Source organism: Typopeltis vanoorti, chromosome 19, assembly GCF_054136105.1.
Source record: "Typopeltis vanoorti isolate ZY-2024b chromosome 19, IOZ_Tvanoo_1.0, whole genome shotgun sequence".
Lineage (NCBI taxonomy): Eukaryota > Metazoa > Arthropoda > Arachnida > Uropygi > Thelyphonidae > Typopeltis > Typopeltis vanoorti.
The window spans coordinates 88,854,242-88,881,453 of NC_143567.1; the positions used below are offsets into that span (position 1 = coordinate 88,854,242).

The 27,212-nt window shown below is 36.8% G+C and overlaps 1 protein-coding gene across 2 annotated transcripts in view; it reads right to left on the reverse strand.

Moving 5' to 3' along the window:
• Positions 1-24,559: 24,559 nt before the first annotated feature.
• The window catches only part of LOC150096321 (DNA polymerase beta-like), a 219,894-nt gene continuing 217,241 nt past the window's right edge, over positions 24,560-27,212 (reverse strand). For both annotated transcript variants that reach the window (XM_090408925.1, XM_090408924.1), the window contains one exon: positions 24,560-25,259. In XM_090408925.1, coding sequence (XP_090265051.1) covers positions 25,165-25,259 — 95 coding nt within the window. In that variant the 3' untranslated portion in view covers positions 24,560-25,164. The remainder of the gene's footprint in view (positions 25,260-27,212) is intronic.

Consider the following 27,212-nt stretch of genomic DNA (forward strand, 5'->3'; position numbering starts at 1 on the left):
TTAATGGGCAATTTAATGCTATCCTACCAGCAAGAATAGAGAATAACATTCTCTTTCGCAAACGTGTAAGGATTATAATGTAAAATACAGTCCATCGTATATGATACCACTCGTTTTTCCTTAACCCTCGATTCCATTTTGATATCATCTCGACTTAAAGACAGTTTGTTCTGCATTTAACACTTACACATTGATCAGGAATGAAACCCCAATCTCCCAATTATTAAATACTGTTGTTCACAACTTAGTGTTATTTAATATTTAATTATTCATTTTGTCAACCGCCTGTGTAGTTCAGTGAAAGTGGCGCTTGTATCCTCTGCGATAGCCGCATAAGTTATTGTCGCCGACTGGAGGAACTTTTTATAAGCCTTTCTTTGACCGGTTCCCGAGTTAGTCGATCTCTGGCACTGGCAAGTGAGTTTTTTCTCCCATAAACTAAAGAAATCGACCGTATAACCCACATTATTTCAGACAGTAACATCCTGTTAGGGTAGTTACCAAGAGATGGCAGCATTTGTTTACTGGTCTCTTCATCGGTGGCCGCCTATAATTAGAGATTGACATGGGTTAGCTATCTCTGATTGGCTACCGGTGGAGATTGAACTGCCCACTCAGTCTCCAAAAGCTAGATAAAGGCACCTACTCCCTATAAGGGAATAAAAGGCGTTAGCTTATAAAATTATATAAATACACTTTCAGACTTTGCTTTGGATGTAATTTCATGCAACAAGAATAGCCTATTAGTGGAGTGGAGAAACAAAAGTAAGATAATCTTACTCAGATTATCTATTAATTTGTGCTAGAGCACAAACATGGTGCCTATAAAAATATATAATAATAATAAAATACTTCTAATAAGGAGAGTGTGGAGGTTTCATGCAGACCGACATCACCTACCACTTAAAAATGCATCAAGAACAATAAAAAAAATAATTGTTATGTTTTCTTAAAAATTTGTTTTAATGAGCCAAATAAGAACTGTGACCAAAAAACAGTGGCATAATTTTCCCGAATTATTTTTGAATTGGCATGATTTGAGAGTTGTTCCTGAAATAATATTTTCATTATTATTATTACATGGTGCCTCTAAGGACCCATCACAGTAGGACACCCCTCGATTATTTAATCTTCCATTCACACACACAACACACACACACACACACAAACACGTCAACTACCGCCGCGTAACAGTACGAGGGTTGTTCGATAAGTCGGTGCAAAAATGAAGAAAACGTAATTTTTGGGACAAACATTTCTTATTTTTCAACATAGTCTCCTTTGATGTCAATACACTTAGTCCAACGATGCTCGAGGTTTTTGATCCCTCATATACTATGATTTGTCCAACTCTTCAAAATAGGCAGTTGTTTCGGCAATCACCTCATCGTTTGATGAAAATATCTTTCCTGCCAGCCATTTTTTCATCTTTGGAAACAGACAGTAGTCCGATGGAGCCAAGTCTGGAGAGTAGGGGGGATGCGAAAGGACTTCGTTACGTAAATCGAACAATTCTACAACAGTTCACATTGATGCTTTTGATCCAGTGTGAGCAAACGGGCACCCATCTTGCAGATAGTTTTCTCATATGTAAATGTTCATTTAAAATATTATGTACATGGTCATTTGAGATGCTAACAGCCTTAGCAATTTCACGCACCTTCACTCTTCTATCATCCATCAGCATATAATGGATTTTTTCAATAATTTCTGGAGGAGTGACCTCAACAGGGCGTCCAGAACGTTTATCTTCGCTTCTGCTCATATGGCCACTTCGAAAGTTACTAAACCACTTATAAACCATTCTAATGAAGGTGCAGACTCACCGTAATGTTTATCAAGCTTAGCTTTGGTTTCCTGAGCCGTTTTTCCTCTCTAAAAGTAATGTTTAATCACTACACGAAATTCTTTCTCGTCCATTTTTCACAAATCACGGTATTTGATCGATTCAAATGAATGCCAAACACAGAGCAATAGATCTATCTAACTGAAACTTAGTGTGTGATCCTCCAACAGTTGCCAGCAACTAAAAATAACCTCGATACGTACCGGTGGTGCCATCTCTTAGACTTTGCATTGACTTATCGAACAGCCCTCGTATTTTTCTTGTTAAGAGCATGTGTTTGTCCGTGTGCGGAATGACAAACCCTGTCATCTCCGTATGAGATCGGCTAACTCACCTTCAGTTGAAAAAGTTCACACATATATATATACTGTATATATACTCTCGTAATGATGAGAATCGAACTTTTCCAATCGAAGGGAACGATGTTTTGTCGTCCTTCCGACTGTGCTACTGAGGCGCTATATAACAGCATTTTAAACGTCTGGCTTCTTCTATTATTTCATTAACAATAATAGCAGCTATAGATAGCTGTATTTTTTTTTAAGTTAAATTATATTTTTTCTCATTTTCTTTCACAAAGCAGCGTGCCCAGTTCTCGTTTCGACATACTATCCCAGAAGCAACAATGCTGCTAGTTCTTTCAGTGATACAAAATAACGCAGGCTCATTGAGACATACTATCAATTGAATTCAGATCGTTGGATTGAGGGCAAGTTGGAAAATTTTTTGTCATTAAGCTCCACGAAACATCTAGAGACTGCATTGTGGCAACACAGAATCGCATTTTCTTGAAAGATTCTCATGATAAAAATGGAACATTGCAGAATGTGAGTGATATTACGAGTCCAACATCACCTTAAACAGCAATATGGACTTCATTGTTGGATGCGATGATCTTCAACACTCTGGTGGTATAGTCTATACAAAACAGCGCTGGATTCGTTATATAATTACAATGAACACATTCTAAGAACAACTGGTATTTGGAAGACCATTAAAAAATATGCAGACAAGTGAGTTTCTGCAAAAAAAGTTCTGTAGTATCAGTAAATGTCAACAATAAATGCGACCTTCACAATAAATTTGATGATTATTTTAAACAGTGCAAAGTATGCGAATATGCGAATCAACAGTAGCACATCTTCAGGAGAAAAAAAAAAAAAGAATTTTCAACAAGTTACATTGCAGTTATAATGATCACAGGAAGGTTTTCAACACTATATGGTCATTAAGCGAGGGAATGTAGTATTAATTTCACCTTAAAAGAGTTTAAAGAGAGATTTTCTGATTACAAAATTTAAACAAAATTAAATTAAAAAATCTGCAAGTTTTGTTTTCTTAAATTCTGAAGAAAATCCCCCTATTATGTCCTTTTATTATTCCAGAATATCTACAAAACTTTTTTTTCTCCTCATCATTAAAAGGAAAGTAAAAAGTAAATGTATAAATGAGATGGAAATACTGCAGATTATTTATGACGTAATTTTTCAAGAGGACTTGGTGTTGTTAATTCCCCCCCCCCGTGTAATCGTTATCTGTCCATAAATAAAATTGCCGAAAATTGTAGGCAGTATAACAAAATGATGCAAAGCCGCTTAGTTTTATATCTTCTGGAGAATTTCAACAGAAGACACGAGCAACAACCCTGATGAATTAAGTTTATTAATTATTTATTAATAAACTTTTATTAATTTATTAAGTTTTATTAATTAGTTATTTTTTTTGAAAGAAAAAAAATTAAAACATTAAAAAAATAAAATAATAATATGAATATATATTCAGCACATTTTTTCATGGAACTCGAGCTGAGTATTCAGAACGCCAACTTCCACCTCAGAACGCTTGTAAATGATACTTGGCTATTATAATCTAAAATAATAACGATCTACTCCCCATATCCGCAAACGCTAAATTATCTATTCATTTCCGTTGAGAATATCGCGGGTAGCAAACAATAACATGAATGAGGGAGTACAAGCGTGGGTTTACGAGAGCTTCCGCCAAGCGGCAGTACGTGCCATCTACTGCCACTCACCAATTAAACTTTGATGTCAGTGAACTTGGATGATTAACGGTCAGAAGGAATACAAGTGCTTCTGTTCATTTTGATTACGGCAGTTTGAAAACATAGTGATAAAAAAACAAAAGTACTTTCAAAAGTACTAATTAGCAAGATGAGCTGCTATAATCAGGTCTGCAGCTAACTGTAATTTGAAGCAAAATGGGAGATGTTCGTATTTGTTATGCATATTTTATGTAATTCAATGATATCAACAGAACTGAAACTTCTTTTAGACTTTTTTAGAATTTTTAAAATATAAATGGGCACCATTTTAATAAATTTTGCCACAGGCAAATGATAATTGCAAAATACATCACACTGATTCTAGTTTTGGATTCCAAAACTAGCTCCTTGCAGCAGCAGCCAGCATATACACTTTCAAAGATATTTGATGAATTTCAGAAATTTTCTGGAATGAATTTATGATCGCATTTTAAGGTTGAAAATATTACTAAGCTATTTGCAAAGATGCCCCTGAATGGGTAAAAAAACTTTAGAAACTTCTGCTTATGTCAACCCAATAACTTATTAACAGTGCAGGCTCAAGGGTATGTGGCACCCTTCGGCCAGTTTTATCAACGCATCGTAAGACAAGACAGCATCATAAAATTCTTTATTGTTAAAAGCAGTTTATATTATTGCCCCAAAAAGAGTGCGTATAGAGCATTTTGGGGTCACTTCTCGTACTATCAACGCTTCGACTCTCTGGTCCTCTATAATTCTATTGCTTTTAAAGCAAAAAAAAAAAAAAAAAAAACGATGTTGGCTTCCCAAAGCCATTGTTCCTCTATCCCGGTGCCGCATGAACCTAAGCCTAGAGCTGGCCCTGCCTATTAATAACGGAAAATTGCAGCAAGTTAAATAAATTCACATCACAAAAATATCCCCTCTTCCCTTTCGTTATGATGGGGGGGGAGGTAATCTTATCTGCCTGCTATTTCTGTAAATCGTAAGTGTTCTAACCAGTTTGGAATGAATAATCTGTTTCCAGGAGGAAGAAAAAAAAAAGAAAAAAAAAACTTCCAACTCCATACGGGACTGGCTAGAATCCTAGATGACATTCGAGCACTAGTTTTTCCAAGTGAAGGGCATCGTCAATATTTACAAAATCACAAACAGAAGATTTAATATTTATTATATAAAACTTGTACATAACAAAAAACAAACACACAAATAAATAAACATAATTACAAAGAAAAAATGCTTTTTGTGGTGGATTTTAAAAAAAGGTCATATTCTATTCCATTTGGCATTAACCATCAATAAATATAAGGCCTGGCAAAAAAAGTAATGTTTTTTTTTTTCAACAGAATTTCCGTACTTTCCGTGAGTGCAAGTTTCTCGTCGGTAGGGTTAACACCTGTCGAATTATTCAGTTTTTTTAATAAGTGTATGTCTGATGTTTTCGTCCAGGAAATGAAGATGCGAAATCTTGAACAACCTTGTGAGATTAAATTTTGTGTTAAACTGAACGATAGCGCTACGAAACGTTCGATAAAAATAAGAGGGCGTATGGTAAGATTCTTTATCAGGTGGTCAAGTGTTTAAATGGCACAAGGTGTTTTTGGAGTGGAGAGAATTCCGAAAACACACCAAAACCTGCACAGGCACACAAGCCTCTAATACGCAGCAATGATGGTACCTAAAAAAAAAAAAAAAAGCAACAAAACCAGAGCGTCAACAACTTAAGGGATTCGATAAAACTGTCACGATTGCAACCATTCTGGTAGAAATGGTTATTGGACATAACAAATCCAATACCAGTCAAGAAGCCAAGAATTTTTTTGAAACAAATGTAAGCAATTCTCACATTAATCAATAATGGTTAAAGAACGTAGATGACCTTATTTCATTCAAATTGTTTTCTGGAATGTCAACGTCATAGGAAACAAAATGCACGAGCTTCAAGAATTCGCGATGTGTCATGACGTAGACCTAATCCTGTAAATGAAACATATTTCCTCTCAGCCGACAACCCAAGGCTCAGAAACCACGTTTTTAATTGCGACGATAGGCCCAATGCCAGGGGAGGTGGAACGAGCATCTTTATCAAACGCAACATTGAGCCCAGCGAAATTGAAAACCCTCAGCTGCTCAGGACTGAATCACAAATCACAGGACTGAAAATCCAGATAGCCAATGCAGGTAGCCTGGAAATCTACTCTGTGTACAATTTAACCACCGCAAATGGCTATTTGAAACTGACTTAGCGATAAACGAACCAGGCAGTGAATAGCAGGTGACTTAAACATTATGCACCCAACCTGGAATAGCAGGACCACTAATCAGAATGGTAAAACTCAATGATTTCGCCACCACAAGGTATCCTGGTTGTGGGACCTCTAGAATCCACACACTATAGCACGACAAGACTTCCTGAGATCTCCATATTACGAAACATAGTTCATCAATACAGGTTGTATGCAGTGGATGACCTTTTCTGACCACAATCTAGTACTACTTAGGCTTGGAAGAGGAAAACATTCCTGACCATCTATCAGTAATCAACTATGGGAAGATACCCAACACACTCCTCGAGTTCATAAGCCTAGTCTCAACTATCAAATCTAAAATGATGATTTCAAGAAACATCTGGAAAAACAGATAACAACAGCATTCCAAGCTACTAACTTTGCAATACCATGCTCAAACACCAACTGCCTCTCAGAAGAAATCAAGAATTTCATCTGTGAGAACAGAGCTAGGCAATAGCTGCTGAAGAACAGCAGAACCACCTGTTCAGTCCGACAAGCACTGAGTGACTATCAGAACCAACAGTGAAAAATGAAACCGCTTGTCCCTAAATACCAAGGATCATTTACTATAGAAGATGACAAAGGCTCTCAGAATGGACCACAAAACTCTCCACCAATCCATGGTAAAGCAGGTTTATCATGATGCCAAGAAAGCAGAAGCTTTCGCTGACAGTTTAGAAAAAAGTGCATCCCAAACTATATGCATGCAGACCTAGATTTCCTCAAAAAAGTTCATGCAAGTGTGCACTGCATGCTCAAGCACACAAAGATCCCAAATGACATCCAACTAAAGTCATTCACTGAAACATGAGAAATAGTTAAGATACTAAAGAACAGGAAAGCACCAAGCCCAAACGGAATTTCCAACAAGGTCATCAAACAACTATCCCCCACAAAGCCATTATGCACCTTGTAGCAATCATTGATGCAATGCTAAAATTTCACTACTTTCTGCCCTGCTGGAATGAAGCTGACATTATCCCTAACTCGTGGAAAGCAAACTCCCAGAACTACCACACAATCAGCCTACTCTCCTGCCTAGGAAAGATTGCTGAACGAGTCATACTGACAAAGGTTGCAAAAAATCTCCAGGAAGGTGGGGGGGGGGGGAGGCTCATACTCGATGAGCATTTTGGTTCCTTGAGAATCACTCTACTGTACAACAAATTGTGAGAGCCGTGAAACACACCGGTGTGGGATACAATTGCAAACCACACCAATGCCATCATTCATTTCGATGTTTGCATTTAACAAGGTCTAGCACAGAGGGCTACTCTAAGGACTTAAACATATAAAAAAAATAATAATAAATAAATAAAATATAAACATACAAAAAGAAGTGCATCTGCATGGTTTGCAATGCTCCATGGTTCACTGGGAATGCATAGCTTCACTGAGAAGTCGATATCCTAGATAACCAGTGGTGTAGCTAGTTTTTTCCTTGTGGGCCGGTTCCTGAGTTTGCCACACCCTCTCAATACACACCAAAAATACTACAAAAAGTCAAAACGACGTATAGGGAAATAAATTAAAACACTATGTTTATTTTTGAAGTAAAGCTATTTTTCTTGCTTTTCTGTGTAGCAAAATCGTCGATGATATTGGAAAAGTCTATTTCATAGTAATCTAGGTAATTCTTAATCAATTTTATTTAGAAAAACTCCTCTCACAACTAGCAACACTTACAGCAATTGTGAGGAAAATTCGCAGTAGTATTACAATATTTTGGACTGAGTTCTCGAGACTGTATTTTAGAAGTAACTGCACAAGTTCAAAAAAAGTTCAAAGTGCTGCCTGGAGCAGACTGTCCCCTTTCCCCTAGCTATGCCTCTGTATGGATCAGAGAGCTTGGTTAGAAATAAAACAGTTGATTAGAGATGAAGAGCACAGATATCAGAGTTCTGAAAAAAATTATTGGCATGAAAACTGATGAAATCAATGGCAGAATCATAGTAAATATGAACATATTACAAAGTAACTTGCATTGTTAGCACGAGTCAGGGATGTAAAAAGAGCTAATCTCAGGTGGTACAATCACTTGAACAAAATGGAAAAGGAAAGGTTAGCAAAAAAAAAAAAAAAAGGTCTTTTCACTCTAGATGAAAGCAAAGATCAAGGTGAACTGATACAGTAATAAGTGCTTTTAGAAGTCAAAAATATAAGACCAGACAATGTAAGTTATATTTACTAAGAAATTTTGATCTTATTTAATCCTTCACCCAAGCATAAGCAAAGTTTGCACATGAAGTATCTTCACGACTAAACTACTTGAAGTTTAGTCGTGAAGTTAGTGGCTGTTAACTTCACATCAATTGTCTCAGCATCTCCTAACACAATTCACTTGCTTTCAGATGTGTATATTGTATGTATATTGAGGTGAAAAAGTAAAGGGGGGTGTTCATCATAGGCCTAGAATAGTTAGTATAGAAGTGCAAGACAGAACAATAGATTTAGGAGAAAGAAAAGTCAGATGGATAATATGATACAGAGAAAAAAGGCCTCAGCTCTTTTATATCATTATGTAACCAAAGGCTATCTTTTTACCTTTTTTCACCAGTTTCATGCAGCTAAACAACCAAAAGAGCAATTGAAACTAAAATTGAGAGATGACTGGTACCCACATAATTTAACTAAGTTAACTGCCTCTCCAGAATCATTTCATTGGTTCCATCTTTCAGAGATGGAACCATTTAAAAACCTTTCATAATAAAAATAATTTTATCTCTTCCTGAATATGCATAATATATGTGACTACACCACCTAGCCAAAAAGTTGGTATCTGCTAGAATGTTTCTAAATACAAAAATCTTCAGATGAACAATAAAATTTCCATAGTACAATATTGTCAAGCATTTGTGCATCATATTGCTATTTTCAAATCCATTTTTATTTTTCTCTAACCTTCATAAATTATATTTTAACTCAATTAGAAAACTTAAAATACTCTTTCTTTCTGTTGCTGACAGGTGGGAGATGTTACAAAAAAAGAACCTCCTCTATTAAGTAATGGAATGCTCAACACATATAATCTGGTCCAAATATGCAGGGCAAGAGAACAGCTGTAGAATGCATCTTCTGTTGCTTCCAATATGTAACAGAAGTCACAGCTTGGATCTCTGATGTTCAGTATCTCCATTTGATGGCATTTACTGGAAGGTGACCACATGCAATTCTCCAAGAAGATCCCTCCTGCTAGGGTATCCTTAGAACTTTAGTAAGTTAGTAAACAAAGTGTCATTATTAATACCCAAATGTGGAAGTTTGTGGTGGAAGAGGCTAAAGATTTCCTTCTACCAAGTTTTACGGTTATTAATGGAAAGAATATCAATGCCAGAATGGCATAGCAGTCTTAGAGTTAAGCACAGATGTAGTATTCAGCAATATTTTGCTGATTTTTACAGATTCTGCTTAAATACCAGAATTTTAACACTTGAAGCCCAATGCCTCTATGCTTCTTTGATAGTTGATGAATTTCCTTTTTAACTTCATGGTATCAGCTGGACCCAAAAATTGCACAGGTTGATTATATAATTGTTTTTCATCAGTTTCTATGTTTAATATTATGTACAGCTGAGAAGAGAAAATCATGGCTTAAGTACTATTGCTTTGGAAGAAAAGGAAAGTGGGTCAATTTTCCAATCTTCTAAGGTTTCAATATTTTTGTATATAAGTTCTTGAACTGGTAATATTTCAACTTTTTGCAAAAAAAGGTTCAAGAACCAATGCAAAGAGCAATGGACTAAGAGGAAAACCTCGCTCAACTCCATTTTGAATGTTGACTGGTTCTGATAGGAACCCATTAACTAGGAAGCAGGTAGTCTTTCACCCACACCAACTTACTAGAGAATGTGGAACAGAAAGGGATGCTGGACATTATCAAATGTTTAAGCAAAATCCAGCAAGACAGTAATGCCATTGGCTGCTTTTCAGCATTAATTAGGCAGAGTAGATCATGTAGCAAAAACAGATTAAATTCTACTGCTTGGCCTGGATCTTGTCATCAGTAGTCAAAATTGTACAGTATTAGATAGAGAAATAGACCTTTAGCTGTTGATTAAGGTATGATCTCTATTAGGTTTTGGAATGAGGATGGTATGGCTTGCTACAAATTCACTTGGTATGTGGACTGTAGAGAGAAAAGAATTAAACAGTATAGCTAGAATCCTTTCCTTAGTGTTACATGCTGATCAGCATTCATTTCAGACAAATTATGGAGACTAGAATCATGTTAGAAATAATTATTTTAATTTCCCGACATTTTGACCTTCATATTATATGTATGCCAGTCTGACTGGCTGAGTAGTTAGCATATCCACTCTCCAGCCAAAAGGCTCGGGGTTCAAATCCTGCCGTGGGCATGGATGTTTATGATTGCCTGCAAAAATACTGGTGATGGGCAGTAGATGGCATTGATTTAGTTATGGTGCATTGTAGTTGGTAGATTGATTGGTGGAGATGGACAGATGTAGAGTAGGTGCCCTCCCTCGATGAGTCTTTGGACTCCCTGGAGGTGTCATATAATATAATAATAATAAGAAGAAGCTCATCATCTGGAGTATACACATATATACATACAGAGACAAGCTTTACATTTTTCACATAGTATGCTAAAGAGACAATGATTTGATCAACGGCTATTCTACTGGCCTGACCTCTAGTGAAAAAAATTAAATGAAATATAAAATAACTACATCAAAGCTATATATTATCTTTATGACAACATCAGAGAAAATTTTTTCATATAGTTTTATTACAACAAAAGTGATGTCCTAATTTAACATGAGAATTGTTATCTTAAATTTAAGATCCTGGATTACCTATAATTCTATTTATATTTATATATATATAATTAACTTTTAGGGAGAAAGGTTATGTAAGTAGAATGTGTGCCTTCCATACTCTTGGGATTTTTAGATCATCATTATTGTTAAAATTAGGGTGGTTGATAAGAATTTCACAGGCTTCCTTTGCTTTTCCAGTCAATTCTATGTAAAGTATTCAGGGCATGATCAGAAATGCCAGCTTCACCATAGTTATTAAATTTAATGTGCCATTTATGTTCTTTTTTTCTGATAGGAATTGTACATCCTGTTTCCCCTATATAGGGGAAAATTACAGGTGCAATGAATACGGTATACTCCAGGGTGGGCCAGCAGAGGAAGTGGATCCTTGGATGAGTTGAGCAAGTTCTTTAATTTTGCAGGAGGTTTAAAGGTGGCTTTAAGATTGTATTTCTGTAATATTCTGTTTATTTTGTCTGATATCCCTTTCATGTATGGAATGGCTACGATTTTATTGTAGTCTAGTTTATTTTTAAGTGAGGTCTTGTGAAGAATTTTGCTAATAGTATTTTGGCTGTAGCCATTTTTTTGGAAGATATTGCTGATAACTTTTAATTCATCATTAAGTGCTTGTTCATTGGAGCAAATCTTCAAAGCCATGTATTTTAATGTGTTAATGACACCTAGTTTTTGTGTTGGGTGGTATCCAAGTTTTGGATACAGCCGACAGGATCTCCTGGAAAAAACCACCATGCTCCACCATAGTAAATTCAAAAAAAATAAAGACTAATTTTAGAATCTGCAGCGGCACTCAGAAATCAACTGAATTTAAATAAACACGGTTGCATAAAACTTCTCAAAATTTGGGAAACATTAATTATTGGAGATCCTACCTTACATAATAGGCCACTTACAAACACTCATAGAGGGTGCACCACCTAGATAGGACTAGAGTCATCGATGTGTTTCCCTTAGTATTGTGTTGTATTTGAGTTTGTTAAATTAGTTTTTTGTAATCCCCAAAGATGTCTCAGTGACTGAGATGAAATATTAGAAATATTAAAATCAATTTTAATCCTTTCCGAGTGCTGTATATATTACATTAAGCCTCCAACATGATATCTGGCATTCATTATAGGCTGCAATAACTTCAGCTGGTGTAACAGGTCTATTGTCTTAGATGTGAACATAAAAGTCATTAATGTTCTGAGGGTTTCAGTTTACCACAGTACTACTGTCTTCAAAGTGATTTTTATAATGTTTTTGAAAGGATATCAGATAAAAGATAACTTATTACTAAAATACTTTATTATTATCATTATTCAGGCCTCCATGAGTCAAAAGACTCATCGTGATCAGAGATTTAGATCACAGATAGTTGTAGAAAGTATTTCACTTGGTTACAAAGTAAATTATACTTCCCAAGAAATTATATTCTTGTTCAATCCTTTACTCAAGTGGAAGCAAACAAAGTTTGCCATACACCAAGAGAAATTTTGGGGAAAATGTTTGATACAAAATTAGTAATAGCGTAAACTTTTCATATAATACTATCATTGTATCCAGTACATCCCCTGTGAGTATATATCAAGAATTTGATGACAGAACTGTTTCATTAAAGACAGTGTATCATCGTATATTTTAATAATATGAACTTAGATTATCAAACTATTTTATATTTATTTCAATATCTTTTTGTTTTGTAATATTATATTTGTGAGTAAAGGGTGGGGGGAAAGTAGAAATTACATATATCACTAGATGCAAGTCTGAGCACACAAGGAAAATAGCATAACTTTTTGTACATTTCGCATGTTTCAAAAGTTAATAAGTTTTTTAAATGTGCCAGATGTTTAGAGGCCAAAAGGAAAAATTCTTGTAAAAACTTTGAAGCACCTATATTTATATATATATATATAATATAATAACACGCAGCTTTACGACAATCCATTCATATGACACTTTTTGATTATGACCACTACCCACTTATATGCTGCAGGTGCTTGTACCCATACAAACAATTTTAGCAATACAATGCTGCTGTGAATTAACTGATGCTGTGCATCAGTTGATTCCAAAGTTAGAATCAAACAGTGGGAGCCCAAAGACTCATCGAGGGAGGGCACCTATTCTACAACTCTCTGTCTCCACCACAATCCACCAACTACAACTGCCTTCATCATCTACACCAACACCATCTACCGCCAACCACCACCACCACCACTAGTATTTTCACAGACAATCACAAACATCCATGCCACACAGCAGGATTCAAACCTGCATCCTTTTGGCTGGAGAGCAGATACACTAACCACTTGGCCAACCAGGCTGGTGATTAAGATTGAACAGCAATTGTTCCAGTACTGAACCCTGTGGAACTCCACTTGTAAACTTTCTACTCCCTGATACTGCGCTCCACATACAACTCTCGAATATCTACCAGAGAGCCAATCACCAATCCAAACCACTAATGATATCCAAACCCATATGATGCAACTTAAAAATCAACATGTCATGTGGCACCCTGTCAAATGACTTTGAGAAAAAAAAAAAACATTATATACTTTATCCACATCCACTGATCTTATTATTCTATTGTAAGATTACTAAAACACAAGTGCCCTTTATCAAATTCATGCTGGCCTGCATATATACTATTGCCCTCCTCTACCCAATTCTTTATATGAGCTCTTACAAATTTCTCCAAAATCTTAACAGAAGAAATACAAACAGGTCTATAGTTTGATACCTCCATTCTACTGTCACCCTTATGCAATGACCTATGATCTTACCCTTCTATTACTCTCTAGGAACTTCCTATTGCAAGACTTTCGTTAACCAGCCAAGCTAATGGCACAGTCAGTTCCGTGGGACATTCCAGTAAATCACATGAAATTCCATCTAGGTCCCATGCCATATTAACATTTAGCATACTCCATATTTAAAATACATCCCGTTCGTTCGCTTCTAACACTTCACCACTCATTATCCTTCTAGGAATATAGCTTTCTTGCCAGAATGAAAGCGTACTAAAGTGATCATTAAATAGTTCAATTCTGTCATCTGCTGTGGTCACCTGATTACCATCTCCATCCAGTAAGGTAATCTGTCTGTTTAATTTTTCTTCCTATTTGCCACATAGTGAAAAAACTCCTCAGAATTCTCCTTGGATTGTAGCGCCAGTCTTCTCTGATTTTCTAATTTTTCTCTACTTACAATACTAGTTGCTTTCCTAGTCTTGGTCCTATATTACTCATACATCTGTTCTCCACCCCCCCTCTCTCTCTCTCTTTATATGTCTTCCATAATCTCTTTTTCTTCTGCAATTCCCCTCTTATTTCTCTTATCCATTTGACTCCAAATTGCTTTATCTTCTTCTTTACTTGAGTATCCAATCTGCCATTGCTGTCAACAACTTTTCTTAAGTATCTCCCATGCACTAATGACCCCTCTTCTCTCAAATTCTTTCATCCATTGCATTGCCTGCAAGCTAGTTTCTAAGTCTGTGATGGTTGCTTGCCTTATAATTCCACATAAATTCTTTCTGTTTTGATATCTCCACATGCCTATTCATCCTCAAAAGCCAGAACTACATGTTCACTCTCAAGAGTGGGAGGGAAGTATGACATCTCAATCACAATCAGATCCTTTGATGCTATGGCCAAAATCCAAAACTCTTGATCCTTGTGTTCTCTCCACCACATGCTGCGTAAGACAGTTGTGCCTCTTAAAACCAAAAATTTAGTTCCCTCGTTGTTGCATGCTGTTTCCTATGCCCAGTTTATATATTGCTATACTTGCTTTGCCCTTAACAAACTAATTTGTCTAAACATTTCCTGCTCATCACCAGTTATATTCCCTAGTCAGTAGCAACACCCCCACTAAATATCTTGTCATATACACATCCATCTCACACCATATACTCTCAAAGCCATTAGTGTATCTCCACTATGATGTGTTTTATACTCTGAGAGGACACAATCTCTTATCATGAGCAACACTCCACCACCACGTTTATCCTCCATATCCTGTAGAAATATGCTATACCTTTGATTTCTATCCCTGTTAGAACATCCTCCTCAGTTAACCAGTTTCAATGATACCAACAACCTTTGGAGAGGTTGTTGGTATCATTGAAACATGGAGAGGCTGAGTCAATCGATGCCACAAACGGATTCCCTTTATTTCAAATGCTCGTAGCATTTGTGTGTGTGTGTGTGTATGTATCATCATTATCATCAAATTCCTGCCATGTATGTACCCTCAAGGGGTGTACAGGATATGACAGTACTACATGCAAAAATTACATCATTACTAACTTCTTATCTACAATTTTCCTCCAAATCAGTCGGTTACTTGTCAAGACTCCAACTTTATCAGATCTTATATTTCTATCGTCTAAGGCACTTTGTACCATATCAATCCACCTATATCTTGGTCTTCCTCTGGGTCATTTTCCTGCCAACCTGGCAGAGAACACTTGTTTTGCTAATCTTTCTTTGCCCATTCTGTTTAAGTTACCATACCACTTGAGATTAGCTCTGCTAACGCATTCCTGGATGCTGACAATGTCAAGTTCTTTCCTAATATCCTCATTTTTAATATGATATTGCCATTGATGCCATCTGTTCACGCCTCTAATCTTTCTCAGGACTCTCATATCTGCGGTCTCTAGTCTTTAGTCAAGTGTTTTACTTCTGACCCAGCTCTCAGATCCATAAGTTAAAACTGGTTTGAACACTGTCTTGTATACAGCTAATTTAGTGTTTCGACTAATTTCTCTTTTATTCCATATGAATTTATTCAATTGACTTTCCACCATACCAGCTTTGCTGATTCTGTTGTCTATTTCTATATTTAATTTACCATCTTCAGTAAAAATTGTGCCTAAGTAGCTGAAATGTTTTACTTGTTCCACAGGTTCTCCATTCACAACACAGTTGACATTTTCAATGATTCTGCCTATTTTCATTGTCTTTGTCTTTTTATTGCTGATCTTCATACCATATCTATTACAACAGCTATTCAATTTAGTCAGAGAATCTTGCAGACTTGTAGCGGATTTATTTCGAAGTATAACATCATCCACATAAAGCAAAGAGCTGACATTAACATCTCCAATTTTGATATCAGGTTTAATACCACTTTCTTTCATAATGTGATCCATATAGATAATGAATAACAGAGGGGATAATGTACATCCTTGTCTCACACCAGATTTAACATTAAACCATCTTCCTGTACTTCCTTCAGTTCGTTAGAATTGAAGGAAGTACAGCAGTCATGCTGACTTACAACTCAAATAAAGACTAAGTATTGCTTGATATAATGCCTCATTGACACCATATAACTGCAGCGTATTGAATAGCTTCTCTCTTGGCACCTTGTCATATGCCTTTTCCAAATCGACAAAACTTAAATACAGATCTTTGTTATATTCCCATGCTTTCTCGACTATTTGTCGTAATGTGAAGATCTGATCCTGACTGCCTCTATTTGGCCTGAATCCAGCTTGTTCTTCACCAAGCTTTTCTTCCACAATTCTTCTCAACCGTTTCTCAAGTATACGTGCATAGATCTTGCCAGGAACACTCAGTAGGGAAATACCTCTGTAATTCTCACATCCAGTTTTATTTCCCTTTTTATATATGGGTACTATGAGAGCTCTACTCCAATCATCGGGCATTCGTCTCTCTGTCCAGGCTTTCTGAACTATGCAGTGCAAACACTGTAAGACTTTTATACCACCATACTTCAGCATTTCTGGTCAAATATCATCTACACCTGCTGCCTTTCCACATTTCAAGCCTTTGATGGCTTTTTCTACTTCAAGTATGAATATGTATTCCTGACTGCATGCCTGGTCAGTGTTTTTTATCACTGTGCTGTCATTACTGCTTGTTTCATTTAGCAGTTTTTCAAAATAATTACTCCATACGTCAAGGATATCTTTTTCTCCTGTTTTCATGTCACCTTTATCATCTCTAACTCCTTTTACAGCACTCTTTCCTCCATTCCTAAGCTTCTTCAACAACCTCCAGAATATTTTGCCACCTTCTTGATATTTATTTTCTATATTCTTGCCAAAGTCCTCCCATGACTTTTGTTTAGCTAGTTTTACACACTGTTTAGCTTTCTTACATTTGTCTCTGTATTCTGTAAGAGTAAAAGCTGACTTATTTGACAGGAACTTTCTGTATGATATGTTTTCTTCTTTTCCTTCACTGCCTCTTTAACTTCCTGTGTCCACCAGGAAGTTCTGAGTTTTTTATCCTTGCACACAACCTCACCACATGCCTCTCTGGCAGAATCAATCAATGTTTTTTTCAGAGTTTGCCACTGAATCTCCAAGGTTTGATTCCTGTTCTCAAACTCTTTCATTTTCTTTTCAATAATCTTTCTGTATTTTAGTCTACAGTTCACATCTGAGAGCTGCTCAACTTTTATTCGCTTTAAAACTTTCTTGCATGTTATTGTTTTCAATATGAAATTCAATTTTATCCTGGTCAAGACTAAATAGTGATCACTTCCAATTTCAAATCCTCTGTACACTCTGGTGTCCTGCACCAGGGAGAAAACATCACTATCAACAATAACATAGTCAATGAGACTTTTCTTATTCCTAGCCTCTTCTCTCCATGTGAATTTGTGCACATTTTTATGTTGGAACATGGTGGTTAGTAATAACCAGTCCATGTCCTGAGCAGAAATCCAACAGATATTTGCCATTATTATTAGCTTTGCTCTTTTCTCCAAATTTTCCCAAAATATTTTTGTATGTCTCACAATCATTTCCTACTCTGCTATTTAGATCCCCAACAAGGACCAACTTTTCCTTTTTCATTGTGTCAGTTGCTTTTTCTAAAGTGTCAAAAAATTTATCCACTTCTACCTTTGTAGAACCTTCTGTGGGACCATAGGCACAAATAAGTCTCATTGTCCAGTTCCCCATTCTCATATTTGCCCACAATACTCTATTTGAGACTGACTGCCATTCAAGAAGATTAGCCTCGTATTTTGTGTTGAATACTATGGCTACTCCTTTTCCTTGATTGTCATTGCCTGAATATAACATTTTGTATTTATTGCTCAGAAAGATCTCACCAGTTTTGGTCTTTTTTGTTTCAGTCACCCCTATTATGTCGATCTGGTACTTATCTAATTCCTCAGCTAGCTCCATTTCTTTGCCATTCAGGCTTCTTACATTGATAGTACCGATCTTTAACTCTGGTGATGTTGAGTTGGGGTTTGTTTTCAGATTTGTTCCAGTAGCTGACTTTTCGCTGTTCGCCCTGGTTCCCTGGCGAAAACAATGGGGGCCTTGTTTAACCAGGCGACGCCCCAGCCGGCACGAAATTTTGTCATGTTGTACCATCATTTTTTTATTTTGGTTTAACCAATAAGAATACAATTTGGTTGGCTAAATCCCAAATTGCCAGCCCATCCTAGTTGGTTCAGTATCAAAGTAGATACCCAACAGGGTGCACCACGAGAAGGTGAGGATTGGACATTAGGTCAGAAGCCCTGGTCAGTTCTCCGCATTCCTTTAAAGGCTATGTGGAGGTCTCCTCTCAGTTATACAGCTTTGACCCTTAAGCACTCCGTATATATATATATATATCTATCTATCTATCTATCCCAATGGCTTTACCAGGCCTTTAAGGCCCACAACCTTCCAAGCATGCTTGGATTTCGTAACCGAAATACGAGGATAGAATGGTCACACCTATGCCTTCAAGGTATTCTTGGCTGTATCCATGTGTGTTCACGGGGCTGGTTTGCCTGCTTGCGGGATGAAAAACACCAGATAAACTGGCGGAAAAAACCCTACTGCCCGCGCCCAAGACCGGCTAACTTGGCTATGGCTGAGGAAGATCCTTCAGCTCTTCACGTCTCCGACGGGAATCGAACCTAGGACACTCCTTCCCCAGGCATATGGTTGCGAAGCGCAAAGCCACTAGGCTAACCGCGCGGACACACACACACACACACATATATATATATATATATATATATATATATATAAAATAGTGCATTGCCAGTATTCTTATAACCACACAATCCTGGTGATCAAACCATTTGCTACACTGTCCCAAGGTTCTAAAACACAATCTTCCTTTAGTAAAACATGCTGTCCAACAAAAATGCTGCTGCTATTGCTAACCCAATTCTGGATCTTGGTTGCTAAGATATTTGATAGGAATCCACATCGGTTTTTTTTTATACAATCTCGGTGGACTAAGTTTGCTTCATGGATAATAGAGCTGCTGACTGACCAGTATGAAATGATGTATGGAAATAGTGAATATATAAAAGGAGGACAGCGATTGGGTTCAGGGTTATATTTGGGTTAAAATTGTTTAACTTGTATTCTTATTGATACTGAGAATGGTCCATGTAAGATTATACAGGGTGATTCTGTGGGATTGGATGGTATACCGGCATGGGTCTTATGCGAAGCGGCTAAAGAATTATCAGTGCCCTTGACCATGTTGTTTAATCTGAGTCTCTGATCTGGTTTGGTACCGAAGGTGTGGATAGAGGGGAAAATAGTTCCACTGCATAAAGGAGGATCCAAGACTACTTTTGCAAATTATCGACCGATCAGCATATCAGGAGGCGTTGTCAAGGTCTTGGAGAAAGCAGTCAAGGGAAAAATACAGGAATGGATTGATGAAAATGAGATACTGTATGGGAGACAGCATGGCTTTGCAAAGGGTAGATCATACCTCAGTAACTTGCTCAAGTTTTATAACACAGTGACGGCTGAACTGGATAAGGGTAATGGGTTTACAGTGATACTGCTGGACCTGGCTAAGGCATTTGACAGTATACCACATGGAATTCTAATCCATAAACTACAACATATGGGAATGGGTATAGGGTTGGTGAGATGGATAGGTGGGTGGATGATGGAGAGATATCAGAGAGTAGTTTATTCAGGAGTAGAGTCTAAAAGACGGCTTGTGACTAGTGGTGCCGCAGGGTTCTGTTCTTGTACCACTGCTGTTTAATTTGTTCGTTAACGATATAGGAAAGGATCCAAGAGGAACAGTTCATTTGTTTGCTGATGATGCAAAGTTGGGTAGGGCAATAGTGAATGCAGAAGATGTCAAAATCTTGCAGGACGATTTGGATCTGGGCTAAGGAGAATGGATGTCAATTTAATGTGACAAAATGTAAGGTTATGCATTTTGGGGTGAAAAGATTAGCAGCAGTATACCACATTGGTGGAACTGTACTCCAGGAGATTGATGAGGCCAGGGATTTGCGAGTGTTGGTGAATAGGGAGATGAAGTTTAGGGGGTGCATTGCAAAAGTGGCTAAATCAGCTCATCAAATCACTTGGTTGTTGAAAAATACTTTGATGAGCAGAGACAAACAAGCTATTGATCCTCTGTACTGAGCCTTGATAAGACCTCATCTCGACTACTGTGCCCAGATTTGGTCACCTAGGTTTCTTCTTGATGGGGAGGATGTGTAGAGGATCCAGAGGCGAGTGACCAAGATGATAGCAGGTCTATGGAATGAACCTTATGAGAACAGGTTGAAGATTTGTGGGTTGCAGAAATTGGTTGATAGGCAGAAAAGGGAAGATATGATTGAGACATTCAAATTGTTAAAGGGTTTCTATAGGATTAATTCAGAGGATATTTTTGAGAACAGGACTGGTGGTGGTGGGAGGACTAGGGGACATCTATGGAAGCTGGGCAAGAGTGTGGTTGACAGGGGTGTTAGAACTGGGTTCTTTACTTTTAGAGTGGTAAATGAGTGGAATAAGCTGCCAGAGTCTGTTGTGGGCACTGTGACAGTGAGCGAGTTCAAGGTAAGGTATGATAGATACTATGAGAATGTCGTATAGTTGTGTGGACATGATGTTTAGGGCCTCCCTCGATGAGTCTAAGGACTCCCTGGAGTCGCCCGTAATAATAATAATAATATAATAATAATTCTGAACTCTTGGGCCAAACTTTAAAGGTTGATAGAACACACCTAAACAAGCACTTTTCATCATACAATACATGGTCCAAACTCAAACGGTGAAGTGCTAGAGGACGCTTTCCAGTAAACACTTATATAAGTGCTGTTTTTTGCAGTCGTCATTATTTCTACCGTGGAGTGCGAAAAAGATGGATTCTTTCACAAATCAGGAGAAGGCTGACATGCATTTTATTTACGGAGCTGCAGATGGGAATGTGGGGAAGCCTAAAGACTGTACCGAGAGCGCTTTCCGACCAGACGTGTGCCTGATCGTAAAAACCTTTCAGCGATTGCACTGGTATCTGTGAAAAATGGGCACTTTTGTCAGCGGCATGCAGTGCCCCAATCACGGTGTGGAGAGTTCTACGAGACAAACGATTACACCCCTACCATGCACAGAGGGTGCAGAATTTGTACAATAAAATTCTTTATGTTCCGTAATTTCTGCAATTGTTTCAAATCTCTATCATTCTTGTGTTTCTTCATTTCCTGACATGTAGTTGCTAACCTCTAGCACTTCACCGCTTGAGTTCGGACCATGCATTGTATGACAAAAAGTGCTTGTTTAGGTGTGTTCTATCACCTCTTAAAGTTTAGCCCAAGAGTTCTGAATCATCCTGTATATATAATGTCTGGGAAATATCTAAGTTATTTGTTGATGATGGTGATGAAGGATATATCTCTGTGGGCTGACTGGTCCAAACTGGTAAATGATGCCAGTGTTCAATTCAATGTTTCCAAGTGTGGTTACATAGCTAGAGATGGGAACCGGCTACAAACGGTCAATAATTACAGAAACTTGTGGATGAGGATGGCAGTAATCATCCCCCTGCCATCCGTTTTTCCTTCTGATCTTTTAGTGTTTAAGAATCTTTAAATATGAACAAATATAAATATGTGTAAGAGGAAACAGTGTTGGATTTAGTGCTAACATTGCAAAAGTTGATATTGTTAAAGACTACATTACACAACATGATCATGTGAGCCTAACTTGGATGATTTTAATACTGGTATCCATTTCAGGGAAGAAAAGTGCTTTGTGGAACTATATATATAGCATGAGATTATTATGTGGGCACATCCATGGAGTCTGAAGACTCATCGTGGGAGACTCAATTTATCATTACTAAAAATTTACCGTATATTTTCGCATATAATGTGAACTAGAAATTTTATTTTGAAATGTAGCCCTAAAATGCCATGTCCATGTATAATGCGATCTGTTAATCTTGTTCCCTAACATTATAAATAAAACGATACGAATTAACGAAAGAAATATTTATTTTAAAACAAAATGTCAAAATCCTTTAAATTCTTTTTCAAGACTGTCTTTTTGCTTATGCCAAAGTCTAATATTACTCTCTGCTACTCCAAATTCTCTCATAGCAACACTGTTATGTTCTTCTGCAAACTGCACGGCATGCAAATTAAATCCTGCTTCAAAAGATGAACGTTTACGTTTCTGTTGGCTCATTTTCAGCTAGGTTTGTTTAACGAATAATATTTAAAATGAACTGTGGTTAAACCAATATAACTGTGCTAATATTATAGCCTCCGTAGCACAATTGGAAGAACAATGGTACATTGCACCCTTCGATTGGAATAGGCCTAAGTTCGATTCTCGTCGTGACGGGAGGAATCTTTATCTGGACGATTTCAATCGAAAGTGAGTTAGCTGATCTCATATGGAGGTAGCAGGGTTTTTTCTCCCGGAAACTCGGGTTTTTCATCCCGCATACAGACAAATCGGCCCTTCAGAACACACGATTTACAGACAAAAAATACTAGTTGTGGTGGTGAAGGGTTGGTGATAGATGGCGTTGATGGAGATGATTCGCGGTAGAGGTTCGATGTAGTGGTTGAGACAGTTGTAGGTGTCCTCCTGCGATGAGTCTTTGGACTCCTTGGAGGTATCAGGAATAATAATAATAATATTAGCACTACTTACATTACTGGCTATATGTGCAGATATGATGCGTGCTTGGTCGCCGAATGAGAGTGGGTCAAGTACGAGGGCTGTTCAATAAGTAATAAGACTAATTTTACTGTCGCGAAACCACTCATCACAATATTAATTTCTGTGGAATAAAGAAATGTTGCTGTCTGTATTAACAAAAGAGGTTGATAGATGGTATATACGGGCTGATGTGCCAGAGTGTTACGTGACTAAACGCAAACTTGTTTCGGCACGCCTATGAGCCGCAACCAGTTGTCGAAATGGAAGCATCCTTGGAACAGCGTTATGCGATTAAATTTTGTGTGCGTTTGCAAAAATCAGCATCGGACACTTCTAACATGATATGTGAAGTTTTCCAAGATGAAGCAATGTTGAGGGCAAGTGTTTGTCGCTGGCATAAAACTTTTAAGGAAGGCAAAATGTGGAAGATCTTGAACATGAGGGAAGACCTTCAACGTCCATCACAGAGACAATGATCAACACAGCAGCGATTATCATCAAGGAGGATTGCAGAATTACAGTATGCCAGCTGCATGTTGTCCTGAATATTTCTGTGGGAAGTGTTCACTCAATCATGGCTAAACATTTGGAACTGAAACATGTTTGCGCCCAATGGATTCCCAAACTCTTGACACCAGAGCAAATGCAGCATCGAATGGATGTGTGCACAGAATGGAAAGAAAGACTGGAACAAGAAGGCGACAACTTCTTAAAACGCATCATTACAGCAGATGAAGCTTGGTTGTATCACTATGACTCTACAACAAAACAGTAAATGGAAGCATCCGTCTTCGCCTAACCCCAAGAAAGCAAATACTGTAAAATAGGCTGGTAAAGTTATGACCGTAATGTTTTTTGACTACGAAGGCATTATTTACTAACATGCTGTAGAACCTGGGAATACTGTAAACGGTTCATACTATGCGGATGTTTTACGGACAATGGTACAGCACATCAAAAGGAAGCGTCCATTGCTGAAGAATGGCTTCTTATTGCACCACGATAATGCAGGGCCACATATTGCTGATGGTGTAGTGGACGTTTTGCAGAAGAAAAACATAGATATCCTACCACACCCTCCATACAGTCCTGATCTCGCACCGTGCGATTTCTGACTGTTTCCTCAGCTCAAGTAACCACTAAGAGGCCGCCATTTCGAAAGCAACAAAGCACGTGTAAAAGCTGCGGAGGCAGTTTTGAAAGAACTCTCAAAAAACGGACTTTCACACGTGTTTAAGAAGTGGATGCAACGTTGAGACAAATGCATCACGTCTCACGGTAGTTACTTCGAAAAATACCATGTAAATGATGACGATTAAAGGTAATCTGTTTACTGTATAAATATAGTCTTATAACTTATTGAACAGCCTCCGTAGATTTGGTTGCATAGGCATTAGGTAGTATATGTTGTGTGTGCAAGTCTAATGAAAGGTTATATTTTTTAAGATCTGCATATATAATGCGAAACCCCTAACTTTAGACCATAAATTTTAACAATAAATTTTTCTTATTATACACGATAATATACAGTATGTATGTATAGTCAAAGAATTTTCTTTGTTTAAAGATGAAAATAATGTACGTATGGTGGTGATATAATTTGATGGAGTTTGTGTTTCGGTTTTAACTTTGACACAAACTGAAAATTATTTACATGATATAAAAATCTCAGAATCCTTAAAACATAACACCTCAAGTTTTATTTATGCTATTAGTCTATAAACAATCACATGGTATGCTGCATAATACTCAGTATACTGGATCCCAGCATGTTTTGTTAATAAACAGCACAGCTGTTATTAACAAAAGCAGATTTGTTAGTTTGTAATCAGTTTGCAATGAATAACACGGTTTAAAAAATAAGCAATATAAAATGTAACGCCTAGCTTATAATAAAAGGTGCAATGTACATGTCGAAGTACGAATAACAAAATAAAAAAAATAAATACTATGAAAAATTCACAGATGATATAACAGTGAATATTTAAATACCAAATAAAAAAAAATTTACAATATTATTTAATACATTTAACACACATTTCATATAAACTATTTAACAATGTTGCTTAATTTGTAAATAAGAGTGAGCTATTTAATTCTTTCAAGAAATAAATTTCCAATTCATTATTTAAGTATTATGTGAAACAACAATTTTGGAATAAAAAAAAAAAGAAGAATAGTAACAGCAGCAGCAAGTAATACGGTAAATGCAGAATTAATCTTAAAATTACATAAATATTTTCTTTTTCTCTAATCTGAGTTCCATGCTGGTTCAAAAGAATTTAGGCAATCCTCTGATTTGGAGATACATAAGGGAAATCAATATATTCAAAAATATCTTCTTCACATGTTACAGGTAGTGGCTCACCAGGAGTTCCTGAAAAGAAGCTTCAGTTAGACGTTTTATAACAGAATTAGTTAAATATTAGATAAAAGCTTGCATATTATTATACTACAAAATGAAAAAGAAATATCACTTGTTTCAGACTACACTATACAGATAATAGTTACAAAATTTAGGTTGTTTATTTACAAATGCTTTTTTTTTTTATATACCAGCAATTAGGGACTGCAAATGTAAACTTACTCTACAAAGATAATAAGCCGAAAGGCTATTTTACCAGCGAATTTGTTAATTAAGAGGGAGATGTTAAATCCTGTTTTATTTTAAATCCCATCTCTTAGGAGCTGGGTTTTACATTATGAAAGAATATTAAAGTTAGTGAGGGAACTTGCTCCACCTTTGCATGGAGTTGCCCTGGTGTTGCACTATCCAAGTGATCATTTACACTTGGTTCCGCTGATAGTTCTTTTCGGGATTGAAACTCTATGGATGTCGATGGATTTCGACCCTAATTTCGTACCCGGCTATAAAATAAAACGGGATTTAACATCTCCCACTTAAGTAAACTTACTCTTTCTGTTAATAAGTATTTTGCTTTCAGAGATATTTGGTTAAATTCTATAGTGATAGAAACTTAGAAAAAATTATGCATTTACATATTTCTCTTTTAATATAAGTATTGCATCCCAATTTCTCCTAAAATGTTTACAATATGAAAGAAAAAGCTAAGCTATATTTAGAAATGGAGTGGAGAAATACTTGCATTTCTAAATGACTAGGTTTAAACAGTTGGAATTTAATAAGGTTTAGAAAGAATAATATTAATTAACACACCTACTTAAAGGTATGGGTATGAAAACTTGACTAAAGACTTGATTGGAGCTCAGAGAGTATGCAATTTAAAATGGTGGATACAGGACAGCAACAAGTGTAAAAAATACATGAACATAGAGAGGAATTTTAAAACCAATGACAAAAAGTTTAAACTAAAAAGATTAATTTGTAAAACTTTGGATTTCTCATAAAGAAGCTGCAGTAGCAACATCAGCTCTGCTGAAAACCCTTTATAGGATGCAAAGAACTCTTTATAAAGAGTTCTCAGTTTGAACCCAGGTCTTTTCAAAAGGACAAATGTTGCATCATCATCATCACAAGAATGCTATGAATTTAGACTATGAATGCTATTAGTCTATGCTGATGCTTGCAGCTGTTGCAAGCATCAGCATAGACTAAGAATGAAGTTGAAGTTTTTGTCTTGCACTACTTCTGATATGCTGAATTTTTTCTTTGCTACCTTGCAGCATTTATTTGGAACCAAGACTTAGATGCTCAGTTTATTATTATTTCAGTAATAACCTCCATGGAGTCAGACTCATCATGGGAGGCCCACTTAACCAGCAACATGTCTATCATTATTAATTTTTTGAGTTTATTTACACTCCCTGCATACACAATGCACTCCAGAAAATGCATCCACTTATCAGCAACTCTCCACGTAAAAAATCTACTCCTCTCATCCTCCTTCACCATATCTGAACGAGGAAGAATGAGAGGCCATCCCCGGAAGATGTTAATTATGACATCTTCCAGGGATGTTAATTATTCCAGGCTTGTTAATTATGAGTCAATTAATTGGTAGATGACATTGGTGTAGTTGCAGTCAGTTGTGGATGAGTGGTGGAGATAAGAGTTGTAGAACAGGTGCCCTCCCTCAATGAGTCATTGGACTCCCTGGAGGTGTCGTGTAATAATAACAGCATTTCCTTCTGTATAAATCTTGTAGAATCCCTTAACTAACTCGAAGACTTATCATATCTCCTCTTTTCCTCCTATCTATCAAACTCTGCAATCCATATTCCCTCTGCTCCTCATAACCAACATTTCAGAGTCCTGGTATCACTTTGGTCACTTGTCCTTGGACCCTCTTTAGTGTTTCCACATCACAATGAAAACCAGGTGACCTAATCTGAGCACAATAGTCTATGC